Source organism: Halichoeres trimaculatus, unplaced genomic scaffold, assembly GCF_033239565.1.
Source record: "Halichoeres trimaculatus isolate MK-OKI-2021-1 unplaced genomic scaffold, fHalTri1.1 fHalTri1_scaffold_8, whole genome shotgun sequence".
Taxonomy (NCBI): Eukaryota; Metazoa; Chordata; class Actinopteri; order Labriformes; family Labridae; genus Halichoeres; species Halichoeres trimaculatus.
Window position 1 is genome coordinate 31,064,083 of NW_027437186.1, and position 27,717 is coordinate 31,091,799.

General features: G+C 40.9%; 1 protein-coding gene across 4 annotated transcripts in view; it reads left to right on the forward strand.

Moving 5' to 3' along the window:
• marchf8 (membrane-associated ring finger (C3HC4) 8) overlaps positions 1 to 27,717 on the forward strand; it is a 136,011-nt gene that overhangs the window by 81,450 nt on the left and 26,844 nt on the right. For 3 of the 4 annotated variants that reach the window (XM_074675666.1, XM_074675668.1, XM_074675667.1), the window contains exon 3: positions 18,368 to 18,418. In XM_074675666.1, the coding sequence (XP_074531767.1) occupies positions 18,368 to 18,418 (51 nt within the window). Of the gene's footprint in view, positions 1 to 682; positions 1,158 to 18,367; positions 18,419 to 27,717 lie in introns of those variants that run through there. The other variant, XM_074675669.1, reaches the window with a different exon arrangement.

A 27,717-nucleotide genomic window follows, 5' to 3' on the forward strand; every position in this document is an offset into this window, starting at 1 on the left:
CATATCTGACAGGTTTGTGTTTATTTGGCATTTATCCTATCTTAACTTGTAGGCTTCATTCAAAACCTTATTTATGATTTGTTTTCCATCTTTCTAAAAACAGTTTAATTCCCCAGTAGATTTTTGTTGCATACTTAGTCTAAGTTTTAACTTCAAAGCACATGTATCAGTGAGTAATGGTTGAATTAAAAGGTTTTATAGTTGTGTTACATAATAATCATTATAAGTGGACTTCAGTCTGTTTAATACTCAGTATCATTGTCCTTGAATACACCTGAGAAAATGTGTGTCATAAATCACCTCTCCTCTCCCTGTACCTGCCTTAGATTGGATGAACCAGCAGCAACGTCCTCTCTGATTGGTGGGCAGTCATGGTTGTTTTTAAAAGGTTTGTTTGCTGATTTTTTGCCTCATGGACAAAGGACCAGATGGAGTGTGTGAGGGTGAGAGTGTGTGCATGTGAGAGTGTGTGTCTGGGTGTCTGCTGGTTTCAGGACTGGCTTAAGCAGGGTCAGGGGGAGGTTCTCTGAGGTTAAGCTCAGTGTACAGAACAGGAGGAGGCTATTTAAAGGACAGCACCGCCCTCTCATTAATAATTCAACAGCAGAGTTTGCCCCTCCCCCATCCTCGTCAAGATCAGCTGGAGGAAGCACTTGCTCGGCCAATGGGATTACACTGCCGGATTGACTCTGTGTTTATTATGTGTGAGTGTGTGTGTGTGTATGTGTGAGCAGCTGAGAGGTAGAACTAGCCTGGACATGCAGCAGCAGCAGCCTCTCTGTGTTTGTGTGTGTATGAAGAAAATGTAGGGCAGCCGCTAGTTCTCCCTCCCTCTGCCATCTCTCTCCCTATCTCTTCCTCTGTCTGTCTTTGTTTCCTGGCTGAGCTGCCTTAGCTGCAGTCGCCACGGCGACGACGATTGTTGCCTCAGCTCCACTTCCGTATTTGCAGAGGCTCGGCTGTCTTTTTTCTCTCCCGTTCTCCTCTCTCGTCTCGGCTAACCTCAAGGATTTACAGAGAGGGCATGTAACCTCCCTGAGGAACCATTGTCTGTGTGAGGGTGGGTGTGGGTGTATGTGTGTGTGAGTGAGTGTGGGGGAGAGGTGAAAGGGATTCAGGATCCAGACATGAATTCCTGTTGGAAAATGAAGATTCAGGTACAGACTCTTCTTCTTCTTCTTCTTCATTCTCTTATGTTGTGCGTATTAGTTGTCATTGCTCTGTGCTTTCAAAGCTGCAGCTTCAGCTCAGGTGTGTGTGCTTAAGATCCTGTTCTTAAAACGCAGCTTCAAATCAAGTTCACGTGCATAGTCTGTTACAGCCGAAAGACCCACAAAGGAAGCAGCGTTGAAATAAAAGGAGAACGGCTCGTTGCAGTTTCCATTCAGTGGTTGTTATGGTGAGGCCTTCTGTCTCTGTGCTGGTGGCTGAGAGCTTCTGCTGCAGTAGCCGAGAGATGAAAGAGTTGCCAGGAGTGTGTTTTTGTCCATTTGTCTGTGCAGAAGAGAAAGAAATGTGAGCAAAATGAGTCCGAATGGTGCGTCTGTCTGCATACACAGCCACATTAGGGGGTAATGAATGTGTTTGGCTGCATTTTGTTTGTTGGCTCATCTGCTGAATCTGTGTGGGTTTTTGTGCAATCCCTCAGGGACTCTGGACACAGTATGTAGTCTTAAATTCACTCCATGTGCCTTGGTGTGCATGCATGACAAGCCGTGCATGTTTGTTTGTTTGTTTGTGCGGTTCAGAGGAGCATCTGCCACCTCTCTGGTGTGAAAGGTTGACCCACTTTCTCCCGTGCTGCTGCCCTTTGTTCAGGATGAGTGGGGGTGCAGAGAAATACTGTACATGACCCGTGCACTTGAGCATCCCATGAGTATTGCAATATTGACTTTGTACTGCAGTGCACACAGCTGCACGTTGCTTATCTAAATGCAATCATTGTTTTTAGCAGCCATCTCTGCAGGCTGTTTTCATGCTGTCACTGTTTAGCGCTGGAATATGGGACATAAAAAGAGACTATTTGTTGATGCACATGAACTCAGTAACCCCCCTACTCTGTCATGTTAACTTTCCTCTTTGCTCATTTGCTCTACTTCTATTGTGCAAGTTCAAAAAGAGGCAGCAGCTCCTACAGCATGTGATTTGTTTGCTAATAGCTGCTCACATTGAAACCCCAGGACAGACTCACAATGCCTCAGTGATGTGACATAAATATGTGTCCTCCTCAGTCTCCAGCTTAGTATATCACATCATCGACTGATGCACCAAATCACCGAGCTTTGTGTCAAATCTGCAGCTGGGGGAAGGAATGAAGGGAAGGGAGATTAATGCAGTCACATGTCATGGCAGAGCTTAAAACCTGTTGGAGAGGGGAGGAGGAGGATAGAGGGAGAAGTAAGGAAGACGACATGAGAGCAGCATGTTGGAGTGGGGTCAACCTCACCTGCAGGAGTCAGAGTGACACAGCTCTTATTTTGTTTGGAGTATATGTTGTATATTTTATCATTTTTATGCACTGTAATGCTCATCGAGGGACAGATATTTTGGCTATAAATTCTGTACTTTGAGCTCTTGGTTTACATACCTGCAGCTGTGGAAAAACACTGATATGAGTTTGATTTGTAGATTTCCTGCAGCATTTTAACAGTGCTGGGTGTTCTGCAGCTTCCCACTGAGCTGTTCTATTCACAGTATCATCTACATCTTATCCTTATCTTCTCCTGCTGTTTTAAACCCCCTAGCATGGTTGTAACATTTGACAGCACAGACAGCCAAGCTCTCCTGCAGTTAGTATTCAGCAGGCTAGTTGCTAATATTTCCTTTCTTAAGGAAAATAGCAAGAACTGGTATGAAAGTGTGTCTACACTCCAGATATGGTGTTCTTTTCCCCTGCAGGGGCTTCAGCTAATGCTTCTCTAAGCAGCTGCTAAGTGCTGCTAGTCATAAAGGAAACTGTGTGGAGGGCTCAGGCTCTTATCACACTCTTGGTTCCAAAGTCAGTGATAGAGTTTTGGGGCCTTCTTAAAAGGAGACTCATTCAGTTGTTGTTTAAGCCTTTTACATGAGTCCGGGTCATTATTTCACGTCGTGGTTTTCTTTTCCGAGCTGACCTCTTTGTTTCTGTAAGCTCCCCTCGGATTCTGCCCGCCTGTCATTGAAGGATTATATCACAAGGGGTCTGAGGGTTCACAGAGCCATAATGCAGCTAATTAGCAGACACTGCACTGTACTAATTATGTGTATCTTGACTTTTTCACATGAGTCATAAATAATGACTCACATTATGTGCAAGAAAATGACACCCAGTGAGGCTAATGAGGGAATATTTCACAGAGTATTTGGGTCTCCCTCTCTTTTTAAAGCACATTTTACTTCATTGTGTCTGTCCCCAGATCGACCTCTGCTACTTTGTTTGTCATATTTCATCCTTTTCTGTACTTTGTATTGGACGTACAGAGGGTATTTTGGACTGATTTCATGCTCAGGATCAAGAGCCCTAAGGCATTGAGGGGATCTGAGTCCTTTAGTTGTTTTCTGTTGTGATGGATCAGGAACTGAAAGTGAATGGATGTTTCTTTGAAATCAGGCCAGAGGTAACAGTTTAACAACAAGCTGGATCACTCATTAGCGACCAACCCTTTGTTACGTAGTTTCTTATTTGATTATGTAACAATACCATATCAGAAGTTTTCATGCTAACTAGCTAATTTAGATCTATTAATCATGGAATTAAACGTCACATTTGATTATTCATCAGCATCTATGACCAATTAGCTACAGTATGTTAGCATCTAAATTATACATAGCTAGCTTTGGGTAGCTTGCTTACACTTCCATATGCAACATATTTACATAACTGGTAGCTCTGTCACAAAGTTTAGTTAGCTAAGAAGAAATGAAATGTTTATCAGTTGACTCTTATGCTATTTGGCAATATAGTTAGTCTCTTCGACACCAATATGATCACTTGGAGGCTGCTAACACTACTGCTACAGTCACAGCATCCTAGCATCCCTGCTAGCATTGCCATGACCAGCAAAGACTGTATCTTAGCTTTATTTTGAAGGTGGAAATCTATAATTTGTAGCAATAGCATGTGTTTAACTAATGATATATATGTATTTTAACTTAAGGTAAAACTACTTTCATTTTGAGCCCCATAGCTATTGACGGCTAAGTCATAACAGCTGATCTTAGCTCCCAACCGTTTCCTGCTGAGTAATTCAGATGATTGTAACCTCAAAGTTTCCTTTTGTAGTTAAAACAAACCATTTCATTTGAAAGCAGTTGAGGCTGTTTACAAGGCTAATGGAAGCTAATATTAAAAAGCAGCTAAATGCTAGTCAGACACTATGTTCAATACAACTTGGAGCAGGTGATAACAGCACAATTGTTTATTAACCAGACTGTGATATCAGAGGAAATTACCTGCTATGGTCAATTATTGTGAACATATTGATGATACTCCATCTTTAAAAATGCCTCAAAGCCTAATTGAACACATCCATAAAGGGTCAGCACATGGTCCAGAAATGAATATGACGGTCACCGTCTTCCCTCCAACATATCCTGTTTGGACATGCGGATGTAATTACCCCCTGAGATGAAGAAAGATGAGGGACAGATAGAGGAGGAGGTGGGGGAGGAGGGAGAAACCGCAAGCTCACATCCTGTCGATGAGAGCAGACAGTCATTTCACAAACACATGAGCTGTAGATTTCGCCGCAAGCAAGAGAGTCCGGGGGTGTTTCCTGCATTCTCACTTTACATGCAGCCTCAGTTTGATGTGGCTTTGTGACACACACACACACATGCACAAACACACTCAGACACAGATGCTGAACGCTGACACTGTTGTTTTAGCGGACCAATGCTTCTTGTGTAAAAAATGATACGGCCTAACATCAAATCCTTCCATGCCCATGAGTGTAAATACAGTTGTCATTAGATTATAAAATAGGGACTTTCTTGGAGTGTTTTCCCTCTTCTCTACAGTGCATGACCTCTCTTTAACTTTACATTATTTCCTTTATCCAAGAGTTGGTTGGATGACTGTGGTTGGCCAGTGTCTCCGCTGCGTGTTGTTACTGTGCATATTTTGGATTTCACATCTGTTGGTGCTGTCCGGCCCGGCTGCCCACTCAGCATCAGTTTGCATTTCCTGTTTAAGTGGCCACTTCACTTTGACAGGGATAGGAAACCGCACAAAAACCAGCTTCCTTTCATGACTGGACTCTTTTTCTTGCAGGCTATGACCTTTGAAGGAGATCACAGGTGGAGCTCAGTTAAACGGAGGAGGTTAATGCAAAATATGCTCATATGTTTGTCTCTGTTTTGAGTGTGTGATTAGAAAGAATATCTCCACTTAGGAATGGAAATTTGGAATCAGCTCGTTTGTGTGAAAAAAATCTTGTGCATAAAAGGAAAAAAAAAACACAGGGTGGCCTCATTTCTAGAGCTGCATTTGGCAGACTGATCAGCCCAAAGCAGATAATTTCACCCTTTTGCTATTTATTTCAGGGAGAGCTATTCAGATGTAAACAGTGCTGCGTGCAGTCTCCTTCAGGCTAGACTCTGTTTCTGTTCTTCATACCTGCAGGTGCTTTGGCCTTCACCTGCCTGGCAGATGTCTCCTTGCTTTATTGTGTTAGGTGAAAACAATGCGGTCATGGTTGTCTGCTTTGGCTTGTATTGCTTCTGTGAAAGCAGTTTCATAAGTGTTTTTTTTTTTTTTTTTTATCTGCAGTGCTCATTTCAGAACGACATTGATGTATTAAATGAAACAGGCACGACAGCAGACCACATGGGATGCCGCAGCCGTCTGAAAGTGAAACTGTTGGCTGCATTTAAAGCTCTCTGCTGCGAGCTCAGGCATGTTGTTGTCTGCGTTTTATTTACTTTTCAGTTTCAGAAGGCACACATCACTCAGCGAGGTTTCATATTTTCCTGGAGGGCAAGATAAATAAAGGAATATAGCTCAATGAAATGAGTGAAATGTAATTCAACTGCAGCCTTAGGTAGCATTACACTATCTGCTCACAGGCCACTTTATCAGGCACACCTGTCCAACTGCTCCTTAACGCAAATTTCTAATCAGCCAATCACTTGGCAGCAACTCAGTGCATTTAGGCATGTAGACATGGTCTAGAAGAAAGGTGATTTAAGTAACTTTGAATGTGGGATGGTTGTTAGTGCCAGATGGGGTGGTCTGAGTATTTCAGAAACTGCTGATCTACTGGGAATTTAACCAACAACCATCTCCAGGGTTTACAGAGAATGGTCCCAAAAAGAGAAAATATCCAGTGAGCGGCAGTTCTTTGGGCCAAATTGCCTTGTTGATGCCAGAGGTCAGAGGAGAATGGACAGACTGGTTGGAGCTGATAGAAAGGCAACAGTAACTCAAATAACCACTGGTTACAACCGAGGTCTGCAGAAGAGCATCTCTGAACACACAACACGTCCAACCTTGAGGCAGATGGGCTACAGCAGCAGAAGACCACACCGGGTGACCCTCCTGTCAGCTAAGAACAGGAAACTGAGGCTACAATTCACACAGCAACACCAAAACTGGACAACAGAAGATTGGAAATACGTTGCCTGGTCTGATTAGTCTGGATTTCTGCTCCATATCCAGATGGTCGGGTCAGAATTTGGCGTCAACAACATGAAAGCATGGATCCATCCTGCCTTGTATCAACGGTTCAGGCTGCTGGTGGTGTAATGGTGTGGGGGATATTTTCTTGGCTCACTTTGGGCCCCTTAGTACCAACTGAGCATGGTTTAAAGTCCACAGCCTACCTGAGTATTGTTGCTGACCATGTCCATCCCTTTATGAGCACAGTGTACCCATCTTCTGATGGCTACTCCCAGCAGGATAACGCTCCATGTCATAAAGCTGGAATCATCTCAGACTGCTTTCTTCAACATGACAATGAGTTCCCTGTACTCAAATGTCCTCCACAGTCCCCAGATCTCAATCCAATAGAGCACCTTTGGGATGTGGTGGAACAGGAGATTCTCATTATGAATGTGCAGCCGACAAATCCTGAATGCATAAAGAGGTCCAATCCCGTACAAGCAAGGTGTACCTAATAAAGTGGCCGGTGAGTGTAACTTACATAAAGACTCTTTCATCAGAGTGAGTGATAAAACCTCAAACCTGTGCTGGGCTACAGTTGAGGTCAACACCCTTGAAGTCTAAAAGTCATTGATGGGATAAACTCAATGCACTCGCACATTCCTGAGAAGAGCTCAAGTTATCCAAACAAGTGAAATCATGTGTGTGGGTGGACCATGCAGTGTGCATAGCTTTGGACAAAATGTGAAGAGCCTCTCATGCAAGTATGCAACAGACAGAGGAACATCCTCCCTGTGCATGTTGAAATTTTGAAAGTAACATGTAACAAAAACAGAGCAGCTCTAAAGAACAAAACCACTCATTCTGACAAATTTCTGTTTTTCCCTCCAGCCTGTTTATCCATTGATGCATTCCTATTTTTCTTCACTTTATGTCAAATTAAATTGCCCCTCTCTGAGCCTTAAACACCCACCTTCCTAATTGAAAAATATAGTGCTTTTTGAAGTGAGGAGCCATTAAAGTGGGAGGTGCAGATAAGCTGCTTGACATTAAACTGTGATGATTGGGGAAATTAGACCCCTCCTGTGTTCAGCAGCATGAAGACGTCACTTGTTAGAGACATTTAACTAATTCACAAATAAAGAACAAGGCTGGAAAAAGCAATCTGACATTTCCTTTCCACACGCACACACATTCACAGAAATGTGTCCGTTAATTTCATTGATTTAATTCCTCTGACAGGTCCCTCATTACCGCTGTCTGATGACTATCAATCCCTGGCTTCTCTGTCGCTGACTTTAAGTCTCTTCCTCCCTCCTCATCTTGTTACGGTGTCAGCTGTTTGTAGCAGGAGATAATAAAGTGAAAACTTTGGCCCTCTTTCAGCGGAGAACCTGCAACCTGAAACCGCTCTCAGTCTCACTAAATGTGAGGGAGAGCTCAGCGGGGATGTATCAGCTTTGAGTGCACAGAGGTGTCGTTGTTTAACATACTGTAGTTTGTATTGGACGGAGGCCATTTCCCAGAAGCCTCTGTTGTATTACCCTTTACGGCCCAGAATCAATTCTTACTGTCTCGAGCTGTCCTTGACCTGCTTTTTTATGCCTCATGGCATCCTAAATGAGTCCCGACCAATTATGAGACTGAAAAGCTCCACATTTGTACTGCGTGTGCTTCCATTATCATTGAAAGAGCAGCTTTTATTACATTAAATGTGAAGCTGAAGTCTATGCTCGGCTCTGAGGCGGAGGAAACTGAGGGGTTTATTTGATTATGCCTCTGCTGTGACTTGATGGCTGGTACTTTTTGTTTCTATAGCTTGAAGCATTACTTTGTATTTATGTTTGTATTTTTCAAGCTTTACAAATAATTAGAGTTTCATCAACAACAGAGAGCGTGCTTTCCACTTTGTGCTGGCAGACCTGAGATGTAGCAGTTGGTATTTCCGTTATTTAACAGATGTAATTCTCTGCAGCTAAAAGCCTTGTTAACTAAGGAACACTGCTGTTGCCCTTTTGATGCAACTATTTCTCTGAATGTTACAATCTCTGGCCGTCTCTTTGCAGAGTAGACAAATCCTTCCAGGGATGTTTCAAGGAGTCAGAGATTTAAAGAACATGACGTCAGTTTAGGAAATAGATATAAGGAGATTTCAAATGTTAGCTCAAAAGAATCTGGAAAGTGCAAAAACAGACTCTTGTATCTGTATTTCATCTATTTCTGTCTTGTTCACAAACCTGTCCACCTCATTGTTTTTCTTTTAAATCAAGCTACAATTGAACACGCTCTACATCAGCTCTCACACCAGCTCTCACACCACACTCGACCTGTCCAATTTCACATCTGTGTTCTACAAAAATGCTGCTGAAGTGTGAAGATGAAGTGTGAAACCAGCCCCTCTTACCGTAGATCTCAGGTTTGAATTCTGAGAAACTGCTGACCTGACCTCAAGCCCAAATATATCTTTCAGTTCTCACAATACGGCTGTGATGATGCAGAAACGAGGAACCAGGAAGAAGAAAGACTCACTTCTCTTCTCTCATGATTGTGTCAGTACAGGATGTTTTCTACAAGCTCAGTCATGCAGGGAGATATGTGGTAAAAAGATGTGTCAGGGGTGCAGTTTGAGTTCGTCTTTGTGATCATTTTATCACCCTGCAGTATTTTTCAATGAATGGTTTGGCAGTTTTTGGTGTGGAAACTAAAGCACAGCATTTGATTTTTGAACTTATTGGTTCACTAAAATCTGGTTACCTTGCCAAAAACTCCCTGAGCCTTTCCAGCTCATCTTGCACACTACTGGACTAGGTTTTACCTTATTTTCCCAAATGCAACGTCCAATTAAGCAACACCAGAGACCAGAGACCCCCTGCTGTGGGGATACACTAATGGGCTAATCCAAAAACAGAAAACAGCAAACAAAAAAGGCTTAAGATACTTAATTTAACTAATGTGTAGTGAATTAGACATTGTTGTGTTACCTAAATTAATCTGCTACTGCTGATACAGTGATTATCCTGGCTCAATCATCTCAGGGGTCTTCACTAGAAAATGTGGAAAATGAACAAACATTTTCTTTTTACACTTTTGTATTTAAAATTCAACCCCTGTATTGGTTTATAAGTTTAGAGTAATGAATGAAATATGCAATCGTGAGTATTTTTTTGGATTTTGAAAGTATTTCATGAGGCATTTGGGAGTCAGATCACCAAGCAGTCTGCATGACTGTTAGTTATCTTCTTTTAGTTTTCTTTCCAAAGGTCTACAGTTTCATTTAGCAGACATTTTTGTCCAAAGCAACGTACAACACAAGCAAAAATTTAGACAGAAGGAAAGCCTAGTTAGTGCGGCAAGTTATTTGGCTGTAGGTGCTTCCATTAAGTGCAGTTTTTTTAATATATAATCTAGAATAATCTTGCCAACTAACCACAATCAATTGTTGCAACAATATACTTCAACCTTTAAAGCAGACAATCATGGGTTTGGTTCTGCACGTGAAGCAGGAAAGTGAGATCTGGGACACATTTAAACAGATGTGATCTGGCCTCGTGTGAAGCGCTGTGATTAGAGCGGTCTGCTATGATCGAATTAGCCAGACCTCATCACTGTACCAGATGTCAAAATGGAAAACAAAAAATGTGCATGAAGAGATTCCCTAATATAAAACGTGTTGCAAATTAACTTCCTGATTTGTCTTCAGCCTTGGCGCATGGTCTTGAAAGCTACTTTTTGTTGAGTGTTGCTAAATTTGGTTATTATTGAAGTGAATTAAGAGTCTTTGGGTTTTGGTCTGTTGGTTCGACAATGACAGATATCCAATCCAGTCCAATCCAACTTTATTTGTTAAGCACTTTAAAAACAGACTCTGTTGCCCAAAGTGCTGTACAGAGAAATTAAATAATTAAATAAATAAAATAAAATAAAGTAAAATAAAATAAAATAAAGTTAAAAAAATAATAAAATAAAATAAAATAAAGTTAAAAAAATAATAAAATAAAATAAAAATATATAAAACAAAATAAAACAAAATTAAATAAAGTAAAATGAAATACATGACTAACATGAGACAAAAAGAAACTCTTCATGTGAAATACAAAAAAAAAAATAAAAAAATTTAAATTAAAACAAACATCTATCAGTCAGAACCACTTTGTCAAAATAATCTTTATTAACTTGCACAGTTTTATTTGGCAGTATGTTTCTGTTCTGGTACTCCCTGCTCTTCCACATGCTTGCGTGGAAAGCCTGAGGCAGGAAGAGCACACCTCCCTGCCCATCACGAGCAATCGTGAATGGCATAAGCAGGGAGTGCAGCAGCAAAAATAAAAACCCAGACAGAGCAGAGCAATCAACATGAATATATTGACAGGAGGAGGTGGGTTGCAAATCGCCATCAGAGGAAGCAGGAAGAAGGCTGGAGGCCTAGAGCTGTTTAAATAGACCACTCTGAATGTAACTTTCCAATAGGAGGCGGACACGGGACTCAGCCGAGCCATCAACTGATCTGCACCAATGATGACAGCTAAGCTGTTAGAGCTTGACGTCGTGGCCTGTCTGAAGTATTGCTACGCTTGATTTAAAACACCCTTAAAAGGCACGAAAAGAGCTATAGATATAAACTACACATCTCTGGTATTGACGTTTAATCCACTCGGAACTTAATCTAATAACTACAAGACTCTATGGCAAACGAATCAGTAATGTAAATGTAAATGTTCAGCTGTGGAAGCTTCACGAGTCCACAGTCACTCCTGTCACATCCTCATCAAAGAGAGGCACAGATGGTAGATTCAGCTCTAATATTTGACAAAAAAGTTGTGTTGAAAGAAGAAACTTTGTGCAGAATGGGAAGATTTCAAAGAGTGGGGCTTAAATTCACAGAGGTTATATCTTTTAAGATTCCTGCATGAAAGCGAGCTGAGCCGCCCTCCCTGTGGGCCGAGGAGAGAGCCCTGAAAGACACCGCCATCCCTCTGAATATGACCTCTCTTCTGCTGCTCTCTCCTAAGCTCCGTCTTCTTACAAGCTGCAGCCTTCAGAGTCCACTCTGAAAGTTGTGTTATCAAAGCCTGAGGCTGCGAACAGACCCACAGAGGAGGTGCAGAAAGACAGACACAGCCGAGTGTGAAACCTGAACCCTTCTTTACCAGAATAATGCATGAGCTTAGAGAATAAGGCCCTTTATATTCTGCGGTCATGGTGGCATTGAAGGTGACTCTCAGACCTTGTACTGTAGGTAACACAGTTAGGGGGGGTGGGATTTGAGAGGAATTGGGTTAAAACGAGAGAAAGCCTGGTCTGTTTCTCTTCTTCATCTTTTCTTATCTGTCTGCAACCTTTCTGCTCTAATCACGGCTGTCTATAAAACTTCTCTGTCCATTTGTGGCCTTGTTATTTCACAGAAATCTCTCAGTCTGGGCATGTCTGCCTGTTACTCTCATTTTTTGGCCAAGAAAGAAGGATTAAGGGCAAGGATCATCAATTTGTTCCTCCTCTCTGCCGCGCCTGTTATCCTCTGTTGTCATCTGCTGTAAAAAATGAATTTCTATCCTCTCTGAAAATCTTACTGTAGCTTTCGCTGCACAAATTGCGCCCATCGAGGGCTGCATTTACCATTCTACAGCATCTTATAGCAGACATTGAGGAGGTAATAACATGGAGATGGGCGAGAGCTGCTTTTGCTTAATCCACTTGTGGAATAACAGATTTGAGATCTTGCCCTGTTTATGCAGAAGCACCAGTAAAATCAACTTCCCAAGGCTTTTTCTCTTTCTTTAACCTTTTTTATTTCAGTTTAACAAATCTGGGTGTACAGCACAGGGAACCGTTGAATAATGTAACACTGTTGCACGTCTTCTCAGGTAGCCCGGGAGTCTTTGTTAAACCAAAACATGCCTTAATCTGACTGATACAGCAGCAAAGATCTTTTAAGTGGGTTCAGCCCACAGCAGGACAGACTTGTGTGTCGATATAAACACTCACAGATATGCAAAGTTTAATGACCCTGTGTGAGCATCCCTTCTCTCTGCTAATGCCGCAGGAACCTACATACAACAAATATGGTTTATTGTTCCTCAATCTGAACGTCAAATGATGAATAAAAAGAAAACTGAAAAATAGCTTCACTGCATCAGTGAGGAACTTCATCTCAGGGGAAGTTAGAAGCTGAAGAACGGGTTGAGATGTGTGGTTTTGCAGTTGACATTTCAGTGTGTTAAAGTGGCAGGACACCGTGTTCCGATGTTCATTCAATTTTGTGTTTTCTTCTCGTAAAAGTCAGTTTTGAGAAGATTCAGTTTACACTCGACAGTGATTCATCATGCCTACTCACTCAAAGGAGTGCAGGTCTAAAAAAAGGGTTGGATGGCTCGAACCACCATGTTTTATTCACCCTTTCTGTCTCCATCAATCATATCTTCTTAATTACTTCAATGTATTAAAATAAGAGATGTGATATTTACTTAGAGAGCACAAAGTCAGAGTGGCAACATGAAAATCCAATTAGCTTAATTTCTTAAGGTCTCATAAAGCAGTTTATTCAAAGTCATGATTTAAACAGGTTAAAGCAAACTCCTGTTCACCATCTCTCAAATATATCATTCATGGTCAGACAATGGGCAGGAGCATTTTTTTGGTACAAGTTCTTCTTTAAAGCACTGGCACCAAGGGATGGGTACCGAGTTAGGTACTTTTATAGGCACCGACCGAATTCTGTCACATGAAACCAAAAGGTACCATGTATAGCAGGGGTGGCCAACCTGCGGCAAAGAGCCACATGTGGCTCTTTGCCTTTCAGTGTGCAGCTCTTCGATCCATTCATAAATATATATATAGTTATGAACGGTGTCAATCTAAAATAGTGATATATTGATGCCAACATTGGGATCAGTATTGATTAATGTTTGGGTGTACGGATTGATACTTAAGTTTCGGTTTCTTTTCTCTAGTACATATTTAAACACACAAACACAGTAAAGCTCGCTCTTGAAAATTGGAAATGTATTGATTGTATGTAAATGTATTGTGTGAGAGGAAGTGTGGTTGTAAGACCACGTGCGTGACATGGTTTTCCGTAGTACCACAGTAATTTTTGTGGCTCTTGGTCTCTGACTTGTTGGCCACTCCTGACGTATAGGTACCTAAATGCATCCTTTTGACTGTGAGGGAGTGAAAAAGTAGGGGATTTTCCATGCTGGACATGAACACAGCATTGTAAGGTTATATATTGATGAATAAATCTGTTACAGTGAAAAAAATATATACTTTATTAGTTAATAAATTGATATTTCTTACAACATAAACACAAAAAAGTACCGAAAATTGGTACAGTTGAGTACCCGTACTGATTGCTAGGTACCAGGCATCATTGGTACCGTATTGTTTCAAATGTGAAAGGTACCCAATCCCTACCTGGACCACCCTTTGATTGTGTAGGATTTTGGAGTGGCACTTAATTTGGCTGATTGGATTTAAAGAGGGGACAATGCTTCTGAACCCAGCCCCCTTGAAAATCTTATTACAGTCTGACACCTCTGGAGACTTCTTTTCTTCTTCAGTATCAGCATTATTCACGAATTAACACTCAAAGCTTTCACCTTCAGTATCAAAAAAGGTCAACAAAAAAGAAAGAAATGTCTGACTGTAAAGGTTTCAGAGTCTGGATCAGAGAAACTGTCTTTATTCTGGGTAAGGAGAGAAAGACGGGTTCAGGCATTGCAAGTACTCATACAGAAACTTAGCATGCAAATAAAATTCATAGAACATGTAGAAAAACAGTTATAATTACTTCAGTTTTGGCTTACACGAATACGAAAGCACTGTATAGGAAGAAAATTGAAATGGGCAGATCTTAAGAGTCTCTTTGGTCTAAATCTGGTGGAATCTTTAAATCCAGACTGAAAGTATTTGAGATTCGATTGGGAAACATGAAAGACGTGTCATTTTAAATTCAATCTTTGCACAGTCAACAAACCTACAATGAGACTACAAGGTGTTACTCGATTTTAAAGGTCGAGAAGAACGTGTTCGTCTGGGTATGAGTGCAGGAATGTTTGTATTATCCAAACAGCGCTGATAAAAATGTTTTATCTCACAGTTCGATCTCACACTTTGTTGTCTTATCAGCCTGTCTGCTACGGTGAGCGCCTGTATGTGTGTGTATGTGTGTCTGACCACAATCCGGTGTGTATCTTTGAATACATGGCCTCAGGCGCTTTGCGAGACAGGAGAAAAATAAGGATGCAGGGAGAGGCAGAGACTGATGGAGAGACTTGGCACATATCACCATGGTAACTAGACACAGCGAGGACACCAGTGATGCACACAGTAATTATCAATTGAGAGCACGTCATGTTTTCTCTTTGAGGTTCAGTGTGTGTGTGCGTGTGTGTGTGCGTGCACAGACTCGTGGTTCAGGAGTTTCTGGTGGCAAGGTTAATGTACTTTCTGTTTGGACAAGGACAGCGGAGGTTAGACTCAAGCTGCAGATGCTTCTGGACAACAAGATGAAAAGATCCCAGGGTCAAGATTTCCACGCTTTTAAAATCCAGAGTGAATTTCAGGTTGTCTGGTTCTTGTTCTGTCCTGAATCAGTCTAAAAGTTGGATTTAAATACAGTTTGAGATCAAAGCTGCGTTATTCATATACAGAGATTAGGGCTGCCGCAGTAACTGCTGTTGGAAAAAAAAACCTACAAATGTAAGATGAAATTTTGGTGTTGTGAAATCTCTCACCAATCTGGATTCAGACACTTCCTAAAAATGTGTTCTGGAAACAGTAGCACAGTTTTCTTTTCCCTTTCGGTTTGGACATTTCTGCCGCAGAAATTCTTTGTGTCCAAAGCACAACATCCCTGCTGTGAACTCCACATTACATAACAATGATTGATTACTCATCAAGGAACCACACAAGGCTTCGATGTGAACTCTGAATGCAGCACAACACCCCAGTGGCTGTTTATCCAACGCTCTGATGCAAACAGGGAACATTGAGTGCAAATCGAGGATCATTAAACCTCATAACCAAACCTGACAGTTCAGAGTGCTGACAATTTCTGGCCTGTTTCCATCTCTGGGGTTACGATACACGCGTTGTGACACCATTTGATTTGGAGTTTGGATGGATGTTTTGTGCAGTCAGCGTGGTGTCTTTTGACTCGTGCCAGGAAATTTTGATTTAGAGATTTAAGATGTTTACAGGCGCCTGAGCTGCTGAGAAGTGTGGTTGTGCTCTTCAGTGGGAGAAGGACCATTAAGCTGTTGTCTCTGTTCTTCTCTAAGAAAACTTTTCTCCACATTCACCACCACATCTACTCTGTGAGAACTCCTCCTTTGTCATTTTTAGCTAGCAGCATGGCTCCAGGTGATTTTCTGACTGTCTGTGGATTCACTGTTTTTTTTTCAGGCTGCAGTACAACATACTTCATTCAAAAATAAACTGCAGCATTCTTTTCAAATCCCTTACTTTTGGAAGCATTTCATCGAAGTGCACCTGGCCAAATAACTGCAAAACAAACATGATGAGCCCAAAATTACCTCAAACTTTCAGGATGCTCCTCAGGAGGAAAGCATACTGTAAAGCAGGGGTCACCAAGGGAAATGAGTGGTACAAAGAACTACTTGTCTGAAACAAACTTCCTGAACAAATTGCACAGATCACTTTTTGATAATAATAATAACAGTAGTAGTAGTAGTTGTACTATGTGAAGAGACTGCTTACATGTCATTGTTGATTATTCCACAATAATGATTAATGATTTACCATAGACTGTATAAAACATGGACATAGCCTCTGCTACGTCACCCGTCTGTTCCTGAAACCATGAAATGAAGCCAATCCACATATTAGATATGACGCAGGCTGTGAGTTTCCTTTTGAACAGCTGCAGAGTTAGAGACAAATTCACTCACCGTACAGTTTGTGCCGATAGTGAAATCAGCATTTTAGAACCAGAAGTTTTTTGAACCAGGCTGTAAATATGCTTTTTATTCCCTAAAAGTCTGTTTTTATGGCTGGGTGTGTACGTGACTTCCTGTCTTTCTGAAGCCAGCCTCAAGCAGATCCTCAATGGAAAGCAACTTTTAGCACTTCTGCATAGGCTTCATTTTTACTAACCGGTCATGATTTACACAACAATGTTGGTAGGAAAGGAAACATATAAATTTCTGCTTATGAGCGCCACGTTGGTGACCCCTGATGTAAAGGGATGCTGGGGTTGTCACTGTGCGATATTCACAAGACGACAAAGCAAGGTCTACTCCATGATGGTAGTTCATGCCTTCATATCGATGCTCGAAAAAAGTTGGACTTATTCACTGTCACAAACTAGAAAAGCACTCAGAGAGCACAGACCTCATCCAAGCATATTGTGATTGTTACGCAACACTTTAGTCCGACTTTAATGTTACACTCCCTTTCAGCAGACTGTCTGCTACAATTTGGTGTTAGTTGCAGGTTTGTACGATAATTTGTTACCTGACAGTGTTGGTAATTATTATGACCCAGTACATATTTTACATTCGGGGTATCTTAGCATCCAGACTATTGCCAGGATCTGGATACATCTGTCAGAAATTATGGTGGCCTTGTCTTGTTTTGTTTTGCAAAGCAATCCGACCATTTATCATGGAGTTATATATACATATGGTGGAAACGGCCCTTTTTCACAATGATAAAGAATCCAGACGGTGACAGATCACCTCCAAATTTGATCACTTCTTCCTTATCCCATTTTGAACATATCCTGACTATTTCATCAAGATCCATTTGTAACTTTTTGAGTTATGTTGTTTACTGACAAACTCTCCCAAAAACAAAACCTCCTTGGCGAAGGTAAAAGTGTGTGCAGGCAGAAAGCTGCTTCATTGTTGTCACTTTACTTCCTCTGAAAATTTGACATCTGGGTTTAGCTTTAAGGAAGCACTCGGCAGTTTGTTGTGCTGTTAGCATGCTAACTTTGTTTTAATCTTGTAGACATGATTCACATTGTAACTACTGGACCAAATAATGTATTTTTTGATATTATTAACTGCTGGCGTGCTACATAAGCTGGTTAGCATGGTTAATGCTACAACTGTAGTGCTTTCTTTGTGTAGACTTAGCGTTAGCAGGATTAAAGTAAGGAATAGATGTGAAAGGAGCTGGTAGCTGTATATCTGTAGCTTATCTGTGGCAGGACAAACCTTTCTGCTACTTAACTGTTCATCTGCCAAACTGTTATCAGAGTGAATCTGAGTGAATAACCTTTGTATCTTGGTGTTAATTATTGTGGTGATTTTATGCAACACAATCTATTTTGAAGTTTATTTTGTCTTTTTATGACATAATTGAGAGGATAAGAGAATGGTGGGGTAGATAACGAGAAGCGTAGCAGGGGATGACACCTGTGCTGCCTCCTCAAAGGATCATAGGCTCTGTAGCCTCTGTGCATGGGGCCTGTATTACCTCTGATCATGTAACACAGATTTACAAACCCACCAGCTTGTATGAGTTTATGTGAATAGCTCATAATACCCACACAACATGAATGCTTTCCTGTTAACAGCTTGTTTGTTTGTTTGCTTACACCTCCTGTAAATGCCTGTTCTGCTTAAAGGGTCAGATGTGTATTATTTTGCGTGCCAAACAGCATATCACTGCACTGCACCATTTATTACAAATAAGGTATAATGCCAGTATTAATTGAAGGCTCTCTGCCAGTGCAGAAAATGTGCAGGCTGGACTGTTTCTCTTTCTGAATGTGTTTTCTCACTAACTGAGCTCCCATCTCTTCTTCTCCTCTTTCCACAGAATGAAAAGCCTCTGGGTCATTCTGCCAGCAGGTCCAGCAATATATCAAAGGTGAGCAAAGCACACACAAATGGAGAAATGTGAATGAATGATGTATGCCCTAGCTCTCCACAAAGAGAGAGAAGACAGTGAGCATAAAGATGGGAAGGCAGCTGTGAGGCGAGCTGTGGAGGAATGCAGAGATTGACAGCAGAGATATACTACGTGCAATGGAGTGAAAACAGCTGATAGATAACCTGCCTCCATGGTCACAATCAGAGCTGCCTCTCTGATCATTCTCCAGAGAGCTGATGTGTCTTTACACCTCAGCTCCTCGGCTCTCTGTCAGACGGACTGTCAACTCTCCGTGACTCCTGTCTCTCTCGGTTTTCTTCCCTCTTTCCCTCTGCCGCTCTGTCAGGCACAGCTACAACCTGTGATCGAACGTGACTCCAGGGTTTCAGTCCACGTTCTCCTGAGCTTCTTATGGGATAAACTCTTTACTGGTGCTAATAGATGTCAGGGTCACTTTATCGGCACGGGACCACTCTGGCAATACTGTTTGATCCATGAACCAGTCGGTCCTCAAACGTGAGAGAGACTGAAGCCACAGCTCATTTTCAGTGAGAGCCACAATAGTCTAAAAACAAACACTTAACATTTACACAACTTTCTTTGACAGGGTAACTTCCTTTAACCTCATAACCTGAAATACACGTCGGTCTTTTTAACTGTGTCACAGAGACCGCTGGCTCTCATATGTAGACGAGGTGTTTAGAGGTTGACTGAGTCGTTTCTAAGATGCACATTTTTTGTGATTATACAGCTGCCAGACTACTCTGCATTTCTAGACCTTGAGTCTTAGTTTTGTGTTGCTGATCTTGGAATTGGTGACAGTTTTGCTCAGGGTTAAAAGAAAAATAAATGGATCAGATAAATGTACAGCTTACAACTCTGCTCTGGCGACCTGCTTCTTTAAGAACTGACTCTTAAATTCCTTACCTGCTAACAGCTTGATACAAGGTTTCCTTTTCATATACATATATAAAACTTATTTTTATTTTAAACTCCAAATAGATATATTAAGTTCTCTAACTTTCTTTGAATTCTTTTTTTCTGCACAGTTGCCACTGAGAGAGCTTTCTCTTTTGTTTCTCATAGACTATGAAACTCACCTCCCTTTAAAGTCGAATGGCTTTCAAAGACCTTTGTTCAAACCAGATTTACAATTACAATATTACATACCATTGGTTAAAGGTTTTTAAATTGTAATTTGATTTTTTTAAATTAATTTTTCACATATGTATTTTACAGTCACAATTATATAATCACAGTCGTGCTCAATTCTCAAAAACAAGATAAAAAAAAAGAAAAAAAAACAACAGAAAAAGCAGATAATGAGTTAAAAAATTTTAATAAAAAGGTGAGACATGGCAAAAATACAAATACTTTGTAAAATAAAATTTGGGAGGGGGTAGTTGCATTATATTATCAGAAGGGAACTCTCTTAAAATAAGACAGGAACGGTTGCCAGACTTGATAAAACTTCTGTGTGGAGCCTCCAACAGTGTATTTGAGCTGTTCAAGTTTTAGATAAGACATTATTTCCTCCGCCCAGCACCTATGAGATGGTGGAGTAGCTTTCTTCAAACCTAGAAGTATCAGATGTCTGGCAATAAGGTGGAAAATGCTTTAGTCTGACAACACCAAACAGTGCAGTTAACGGGTCAGGGCTTATAACCATGTTGCATATATATGAGAAGGTATTAAAAACACACTCTCAAAATAGAGTCAATCTGGGGTCAAACAAAAACATAAAGATTATCAAATTGTTAAACAATCAGTTTGACTTGGATTATTTTGATATATTTTTACTAATTAGCATGTCAACAGTATGAAAGACTTTTTTTCTTACACAGTTGGTTTCACGTTTGTGTAAAATGGACTTTACAGGTGAAATTAAGTTAGGTTGAAAAGTTCAGTTTGAGAGATTTAAACACAGCTGCTTTATTGAAGAGTATGCTCAAGTTAGCAATCTGTGAGTACAAAGTCTGTGCCAACTCGGCAGTTATGAAGTAAACATAAAGTACACCAATCAAAAAGTTATGTAATAATTATCAAATGTCACGTGTGGTTGTGCTGTGTGGTCACTTTGAGATGAGTGAGCTTTGATTGTTGATTTATGTAACTTGGACAGCTAAACAGTTATACGACTGAAAGGGCCTGTGCAAACAAACAGCAAAACCAATAAAGAAATAAAAAGACAATCTGCAAACATCCTCAATAAAAAGTTATGGGAAACTTGTTTCTTATAATCCAAGAAATTACATCTAGATTTAACAAAGAAGACTCAAAATTTCAGTCAGTTGTAGATGACTCCAGTTGATTGTCTTGTAGGTGGATTTTGTGACCATGCTAAAAAACAAACGGTTTTGAAGGTGTTAAATATTGCCAGTGGTCCCTTAAGCCTCATATGGTGTTTGTAAATGTTTGGCTTATCCGTAGGTAATAGAAGAAAGAAAATAAAACATTTACCCTGGAGTCAAAGAATTTATCTAAACTCCTGATAGGAGATCAGAATAAACGACTTTCAGTTTAATTCATTGAACCTCTTCTTGGTTTACTGAGTCCATTTGTGCAAACACACACAAGATTGATAAGAAGTCAAAGTGCCTGCTATCTCCTCCATAAATTGAGGGGTGGATTTAATTTGTCCGCACTCTCTGGACTCGGTGCTTTATCATTGAACGACCTACCTACGCCGTCGATAAATGTGTGTGTAATGGAGTGACAGGAATAAAGTATGAACATGGCTCTTTGGTTTGACAGCTTTAATTAATAATCAGTGGTCTCTGTGCCAGCTGGTGTTTCCTACTGCTTCCTAAAGGGAAATACCGCTGACTGACAGCTCTTAAATCTGTATTAACTGTTCTCTGGGTGGAAGAGTCTGCTGGGAGTCTCCATTGTTAGACAGAGTGAGTCAGCCTGTGAGTGGAAAAGTTGCAGGTTTGAATTGTTGGACCTGTAGTGAAAAGGGGCAAGAAGTCCTTGAATAAACTCTGAAAGATTCCCTCAAAGAACAACAGATTGCTGTTAAGGCCGAATCACACTCAGAGGATATGAGGCTGCAAGCCGGGTGCTGAAGATAATCAAGGCAGTGCTGATGTTCGGTTTGACAGTGTTACCATGAGTCCGATACTGAATTTTATCCTCACTTCTACAGCTTATCAAAAAGTGTAAGCTACAACGGATGAGTATATTTGCTGATTGAATTGTTCATTTGGTTCCAGCATAGCTACCTTCCTGCTGTGGTTACACGTGAATCATTGGATCTGTTGAGCTCTTTCACCAACTTGGTGCCAGATTTGCGGTCAAGTAGATTTAAAGTACGTTTGATCATTGTTGGCAATAGCTGATGACATAAACACAAGAAATACAACTCTGACCTTCAAGTTTGTTTATAAAGTTTGTTGAGCACATTGTCTCACCTGTTCCCTCTCCACCTGTTGTCTCATTACATTTTCATGCAGGTGTCAGAGCCTCTAGCAGGGGGCAAAACAAATGTGGTGAATGCAAAAGGGAGGATGTACTCTTGGAGGAAAATAAAGTTTAGGTCCCAAATAATTAACTGTGTTCTTGTTACCTCCGCCAGGGAGGTTGTGTTTTTGGGAGAGTTTGTCTGTTTGTCTGTGAACAACATAACTCAAAAAGTAACCAACAGATCTGGATGAAATTTTCAGGAAATCTTTAAAATGGGATGAGGAAGAAGTGATTAAATTTTGGAGGTGATCCAGATCACCGTCAGGATCCAGGATTTTTTTTAAAGGATTCTTTATCATTGTGAGATAGTGCTGTTTTCACCATATGTGTATATAACTCTACTTTAAATGGTTGGATTGCTTTGCAAAACAATAAAAGTACCATCCAGATCCTGGCAATATTCTGGATACTAAAATTATGGATTGGGTCATCATAATTTTCAACACTGTCAGGAAACGAATTATCATAGAAACCTGCAGCTAACACCAAATTGTAGCAGACAGTCTGCTGAAAGGGAGTATAACATTAAAGTAGGACTAAAGTGTTGACAATCACAATATGCCTGGTGGAGGTCTGTGCTCTCTGAGTGCTTTTCTAGTTGATTTTTACACCACCCTGGATAATTTCTCTACTAAAGTAATGCTCTTCATCAGTCAGAGGGAAGGTATCAGAATTAGGGATGTGTAACCTTGTCCCTGTCGCTAGATGGCACCAGAATTATCAGCCAGTTAGTCAAATAATTACTTTTACAATTGTCGGTTCAAAATTATGTTTATGTCATGTTTAAGTAGCATGGATTCTACCAGAATGCCACAATGCTTCACTACCAGGGTGTAGATAAGCTACCTAACAAAGGTATTATACCGTAGCATGGTGTAGTTTTATCTTTAGCTCACAGGAATCTGGTGAATAAAATGCAGATAAAGTTGTTAGTAGCCCTGTGTATTGGGGCATGTGGATGTTGACCTGTAAGGAATGCCAAAGGCTGAGGATGCTAGCTCTGCTAATGTTAGCCACACTTGGTAAATCAATTTTATATAATTCACCTGCAGATTTATTGATTCTGTGTTAAGCCTGGGACTTTTATCCCCTAAATACTATTCTGAATGCATTTGTAGGTTGTAAACTTTATTTCTGGTTCTATTTTTTTCACATTTATTCTTTCAGCCAGGTAACTTAATCCTCATTATCTGTTCAGACCAAGTTTTTTTTTTTTTTTTTTTTTTGACATCATGGTGAAAAAGTGTCAGCAGGTGTGAGGCCACCACTTCCTATTTAACATGCTTCATCCCTTGATCGAATTGTTTGCCTGGTGAATGTCTAGTTCCAAAACAATTGTAATAAAAATGTATTTATTCTATCTGCAAGTCGGCCGGATAGATGTGCAGAGAATTTTTCTCTTTGTGTTTTCTTAACTTTGGAATAAAATTTCCCTTTAAATTACGAGAAAATCAGCCGCTGTGAAACATCACTTTCATGATCTCATTTTCAATATCCTCTAGCCCTCCTCCCAACTCCATCAACCCTGACAGAGACTGACTGTCTGTTTTAACTTTATTTAACAAGAATCATCACATACTATGGATGGATTGTGGTTAAAAGTCCCAGTGCTGTTGTACTGCTCATCATCACTCATGAAAAGAACAAACCGTCCCATAAAGGAGGTGGTAAGAGGTAATATATATTTTCAGCTATGCACCATCTCCTTAGAACTATTCTCTCCGGAAGCTTCTTGAATCTGCACATGATCTGTGAGAGCGCTGAAGATTATCTTATGCATATATGCAGTTTCATTGCTCTCTGCAGAATTGGCAGAATGAGATGCAGGATTTTTACATTTCCAGACTCAAATATATTTCCCCTTTTGTTGGGAGAAAATTAAATGTAGGTCAGGTTTACAGATGCCTCAGAGAGCTGTTGTGATTATAGGATGACATTTTTACAGCTGGTAATATCTGCAGTTCATTTACACATGTGCTTCGTCTGTTGGAGCTGCTTGTGCTACTGTAACCGACCATCTTGACTGAAATGTGACTGTTGTCGTTGGTTTCCACATGAGCTCCAGCCAGACTGAAAATCGGGACACCAAACAAACCCTGCACTGCTTTCACGTGGCAGAGAGTCAAGCTGAATCACATCAGCTCGTGTCGGATCAAATCAAAATGAATACACTCGTATCTGATTGTTGACCTACTTAAATGATTCCACTCTACATAAATAACCACGGAGAGCGTCGGCCAAGGAGGGATATTTCATAACATCTCCAGCTTGGCACAACAGTACAGTCTGCATAATTATGTATATGAAAACCCAATGAATTTGTTCATTCTGTCAAGCAGACGTGCAGTTTTTCTTGCCAGTTTTTGTCTCTTTTCATGTTGGTATCAGTTGAACTGTTGGTGTTTTCATAGAGGGAAAGCATCCCTGTCTCTGAGGATGACTCAGAAAAATATCGACCGTCCAGGTATCCAGCTGCCTGAAACACTCGCTCTGTAGTACCTGCCATGAGACGCACACAGCAGGAGAGAAAGGTTTATATAATAGGAAAACAAGCTGCAGCATTTAGCTGGGGGCTAAATTGTTTCATAAGGACCATATTGGCTCCATCAGTATTTTTGTCACTCAGGGGTATTAAGGTGTTTCGATATAAATTTTTATTTGTACCCAAACCAAAAACTCATTATCTGTTGTCTGCTCTGAGTTTATGTGCTCATTGATTTATTTCTTCAGAAGCTGCCTCTTATCGAGCTTTCTAAGAAGAAATGGTGAGAGACAAGGTGAACCTGTGGCCAAATATTCAGCGTTTGCTTAAATAAAGACGGTCAGTGTATGGAATTTAAAAGCAGCTCTGAAAGCTTTAGTGTGCACAGGACTGCCTGTTATTTGGCAGGAGTTGATCTCCCACTCGGCGAGGTCAGGAGGCTTAGCTGTAGCCATTTCTCTCTTTAGCACGGTGCCAGGGAGCTGTGCGATGCCTCCTACTCTGTTTGGAAAGGATTAAATTATTACGGTCCTCGTAACGACACAAAGCAGCGACCCACCGCTCCGTGGACCGCCGCTGATAGTGAGCCAAACATCTGGTGGTGCTCTCAAATTCAAGCTGCTGCCTTTTTGCAGCGTTTCAGGCTCCATTGCTGCAGAGCACAACCCAAGTCTGTCCTTCAGGTTCCTACAGGACCCGGGTCTGCAGCTCTGCTCGACTCTGTGAACCGTAGATGTTGGAAGTAGAAAGCGAGCCAAGCTCTCGTTTTGATGAAGTGGAGTTAATTGTTAATTTGTTGGACCACACTGTAGTTTTGTGTTTAGTGTTGAAAAACTCTTTTTGGCAGGATTACTTTTTCTGACTGTTTTTCAGCTGGAGCTGGCCTTGGTCTGCAGAGAGAGTTTGAACTGTTCTATTTCAAAGTCTTTTTAGTGATTTAGAGCCTCAAGTTAGTCTTTATTTGACTCCAATGTGTAAAAATTTCACTGGTTATGGAAAAATAAAAGATAATGAACACTGATAAAGCTGCTCTGTACCTCTGAAACAATCTGATGTTATTCACTGCTGTACTGCTGGATCATAACAGGTGGTCAGATATTTGGTGCTACATCTGATCATTATTATTTTTTTTATTATTATTATTTTTAAATATGTTTATTGGCTAACTTTTTTCTTTTGATTAAGAGATTCTTGTTTTTTCTTGAAGCTCCAGATGGTAACTCCAAGTTGTATGTGTAGTTGAAGCAGCCATGCATAGAAAACAGACACAATGAGCAAGTATGTTTTGAAGCCACTGGCTCGTGGGATTTCAATATAATGCGTTTATGTCTATCAGGCTGACTGTATCTCCCTCGCTGAGTGTATATTGATGCCAAATCACTGCTTCACTGATTTATTCCATTGGTGGAGCCAAGGCACGCTCAGAATCCATCTGGCTATTGGAGCCATGGGACTGATGCCTTCTTCTAACTAAAACATGCATTCAGTTTATTGATAAAACATTTAAGATCCCTCAGGTGGGTACAGTCCACAGTAGAACAGATTCATGTGTTGGTTTCAGACATGTGTGATGTACTATCTACACTCATCGGCCACTTTATTAGGTACACCTTGCTAGTACTGGGTTGGACCCCTTTTGCCTTCAGAACTGCCTTAATCCTTAGTGGCATAGATTTAACAAGGTCCTGGAAACATTCCTCAGAGGGTTTGGTCCATGTTGACATGATAGCATCACGCAGTTGCTGCAGATTTGTCGGCTGAACATCCATGATGAGAATCTCCCGTTCCACCACATCCCAAAGGTGCTCTATTGGATTGAGATCTGGGGACTGTGGAGGCCATTTGAGTACAGGGAACTCATTGTCATGTTGAAGAAACCAGTCTGAGATGATTCCAGACATGGAGCGTTCTCCTGCTGGAAGTAGCCATCAGAAGATGGGTACACTGTGCTCATAAAGGGATGGACATGGTCAGCAACAATACTCAGGTAGGCCGTGGACTTTAAACCATGCTCAGTTGGTGCTAAGGAGCCCAAAGTGAGCCAAGAAAATATCCCCCACACAATTACACCACCAGCAGCAGCCTGAATCATTGATACAAGGCAGGATGGATCCATGCTTTCATGTTGTTGACGCTAAATTCTGACCCTACCATCTGAATGTGGAGCAGAAATCCAGACTCATCAGACCAGGCAACGTTTTTCCAATCTTCTATTGTCCAGTTTTGGTGTTGCTGTGTGAATTGTAGCCTCAGTTTCCTGTTCTTAGCTGACAGGAGGGTCACCCGGTGTGGTCTTCTGCTGCTTTAGCCCATCTGCCTCAAGGTTGGACGTGTTGTGCGTTCAGAGATGCTCTTCTGCAGACCTTGGTTGTAACCAGTGGTTATTTGAGTTACTGTTTCCTTTCTATCAGCTCCAACCAGTCTGTCCATTCTCCTGTGACCTCTGGCATCAATAAGGCATTTTGGCCTACAAAACTGCCGCTCACTGGATATTTTCTCTTTTTGGGACCATTCTCTGTAAACCCTGGAGATGGTTGTGGGTTAAAATCCCAGTAGATCAGCAGTTTCTGAAATACTCAGCCCACCCCGTTTGGCACCAACAATCACATCATGTTCAAAGTCACTTAAATCACCTTTCTTCCCCATTCTGATGCTTGGTTTGAACTGCAGCAGATTGTCTTGACCATGTCTACATGTCTAAATGCATTGAGTTGCTGCCATGTGATTGGCTGGATAAAGTGGCTGGAGAGTTTATGTTGAACGTATGGCTAAAAGTCTTTGCTAGAACATTTTTTATCCCAAATTCCCTATAAAATATATTTGCTTTTGTGACATTGTCTTGAGCCAGACTATTTTCAAGGTCAAGAACTAATCTGAATGCTTCTCTTCCTTTGTTTCCTATTAGCATCTTGTCAACATCCATTCACTTTGTCTGTTCAGCCATGTGCTCAGCATGTTTGGGGCGTCTCACTGAGCGGCAGTGATTCATTGTCCCTCTTAGATTTTAAAGGTTATTCTTTGAAAGTCCCTGGTGGCTATGAAGTGAGAGCTGTAGTTTTCTCCACAGGTTCAGGCGCAGCTTCTAGAGAAGAATGGAGGCAGAGGTTGTTGTAAGATGTGTGAAAAGAGTTAAGAAAGATGGAAAAGAGGGTAATTCATGCTCAGAGGAAGTGTGTAAGTGCACAAAAACAGTGGTGAAACTAGTAGTTATGATAATGAATGGAACTCTTACCAAACAGGTGTTCATACAGTAAGACTACGGTGTTTGTCGAGATTATATGTAATTACTTTATAAGAGCCAAAGGCGAATACACTTCAGACTGAAAGGAACAGTGATAATAAGTGCTTT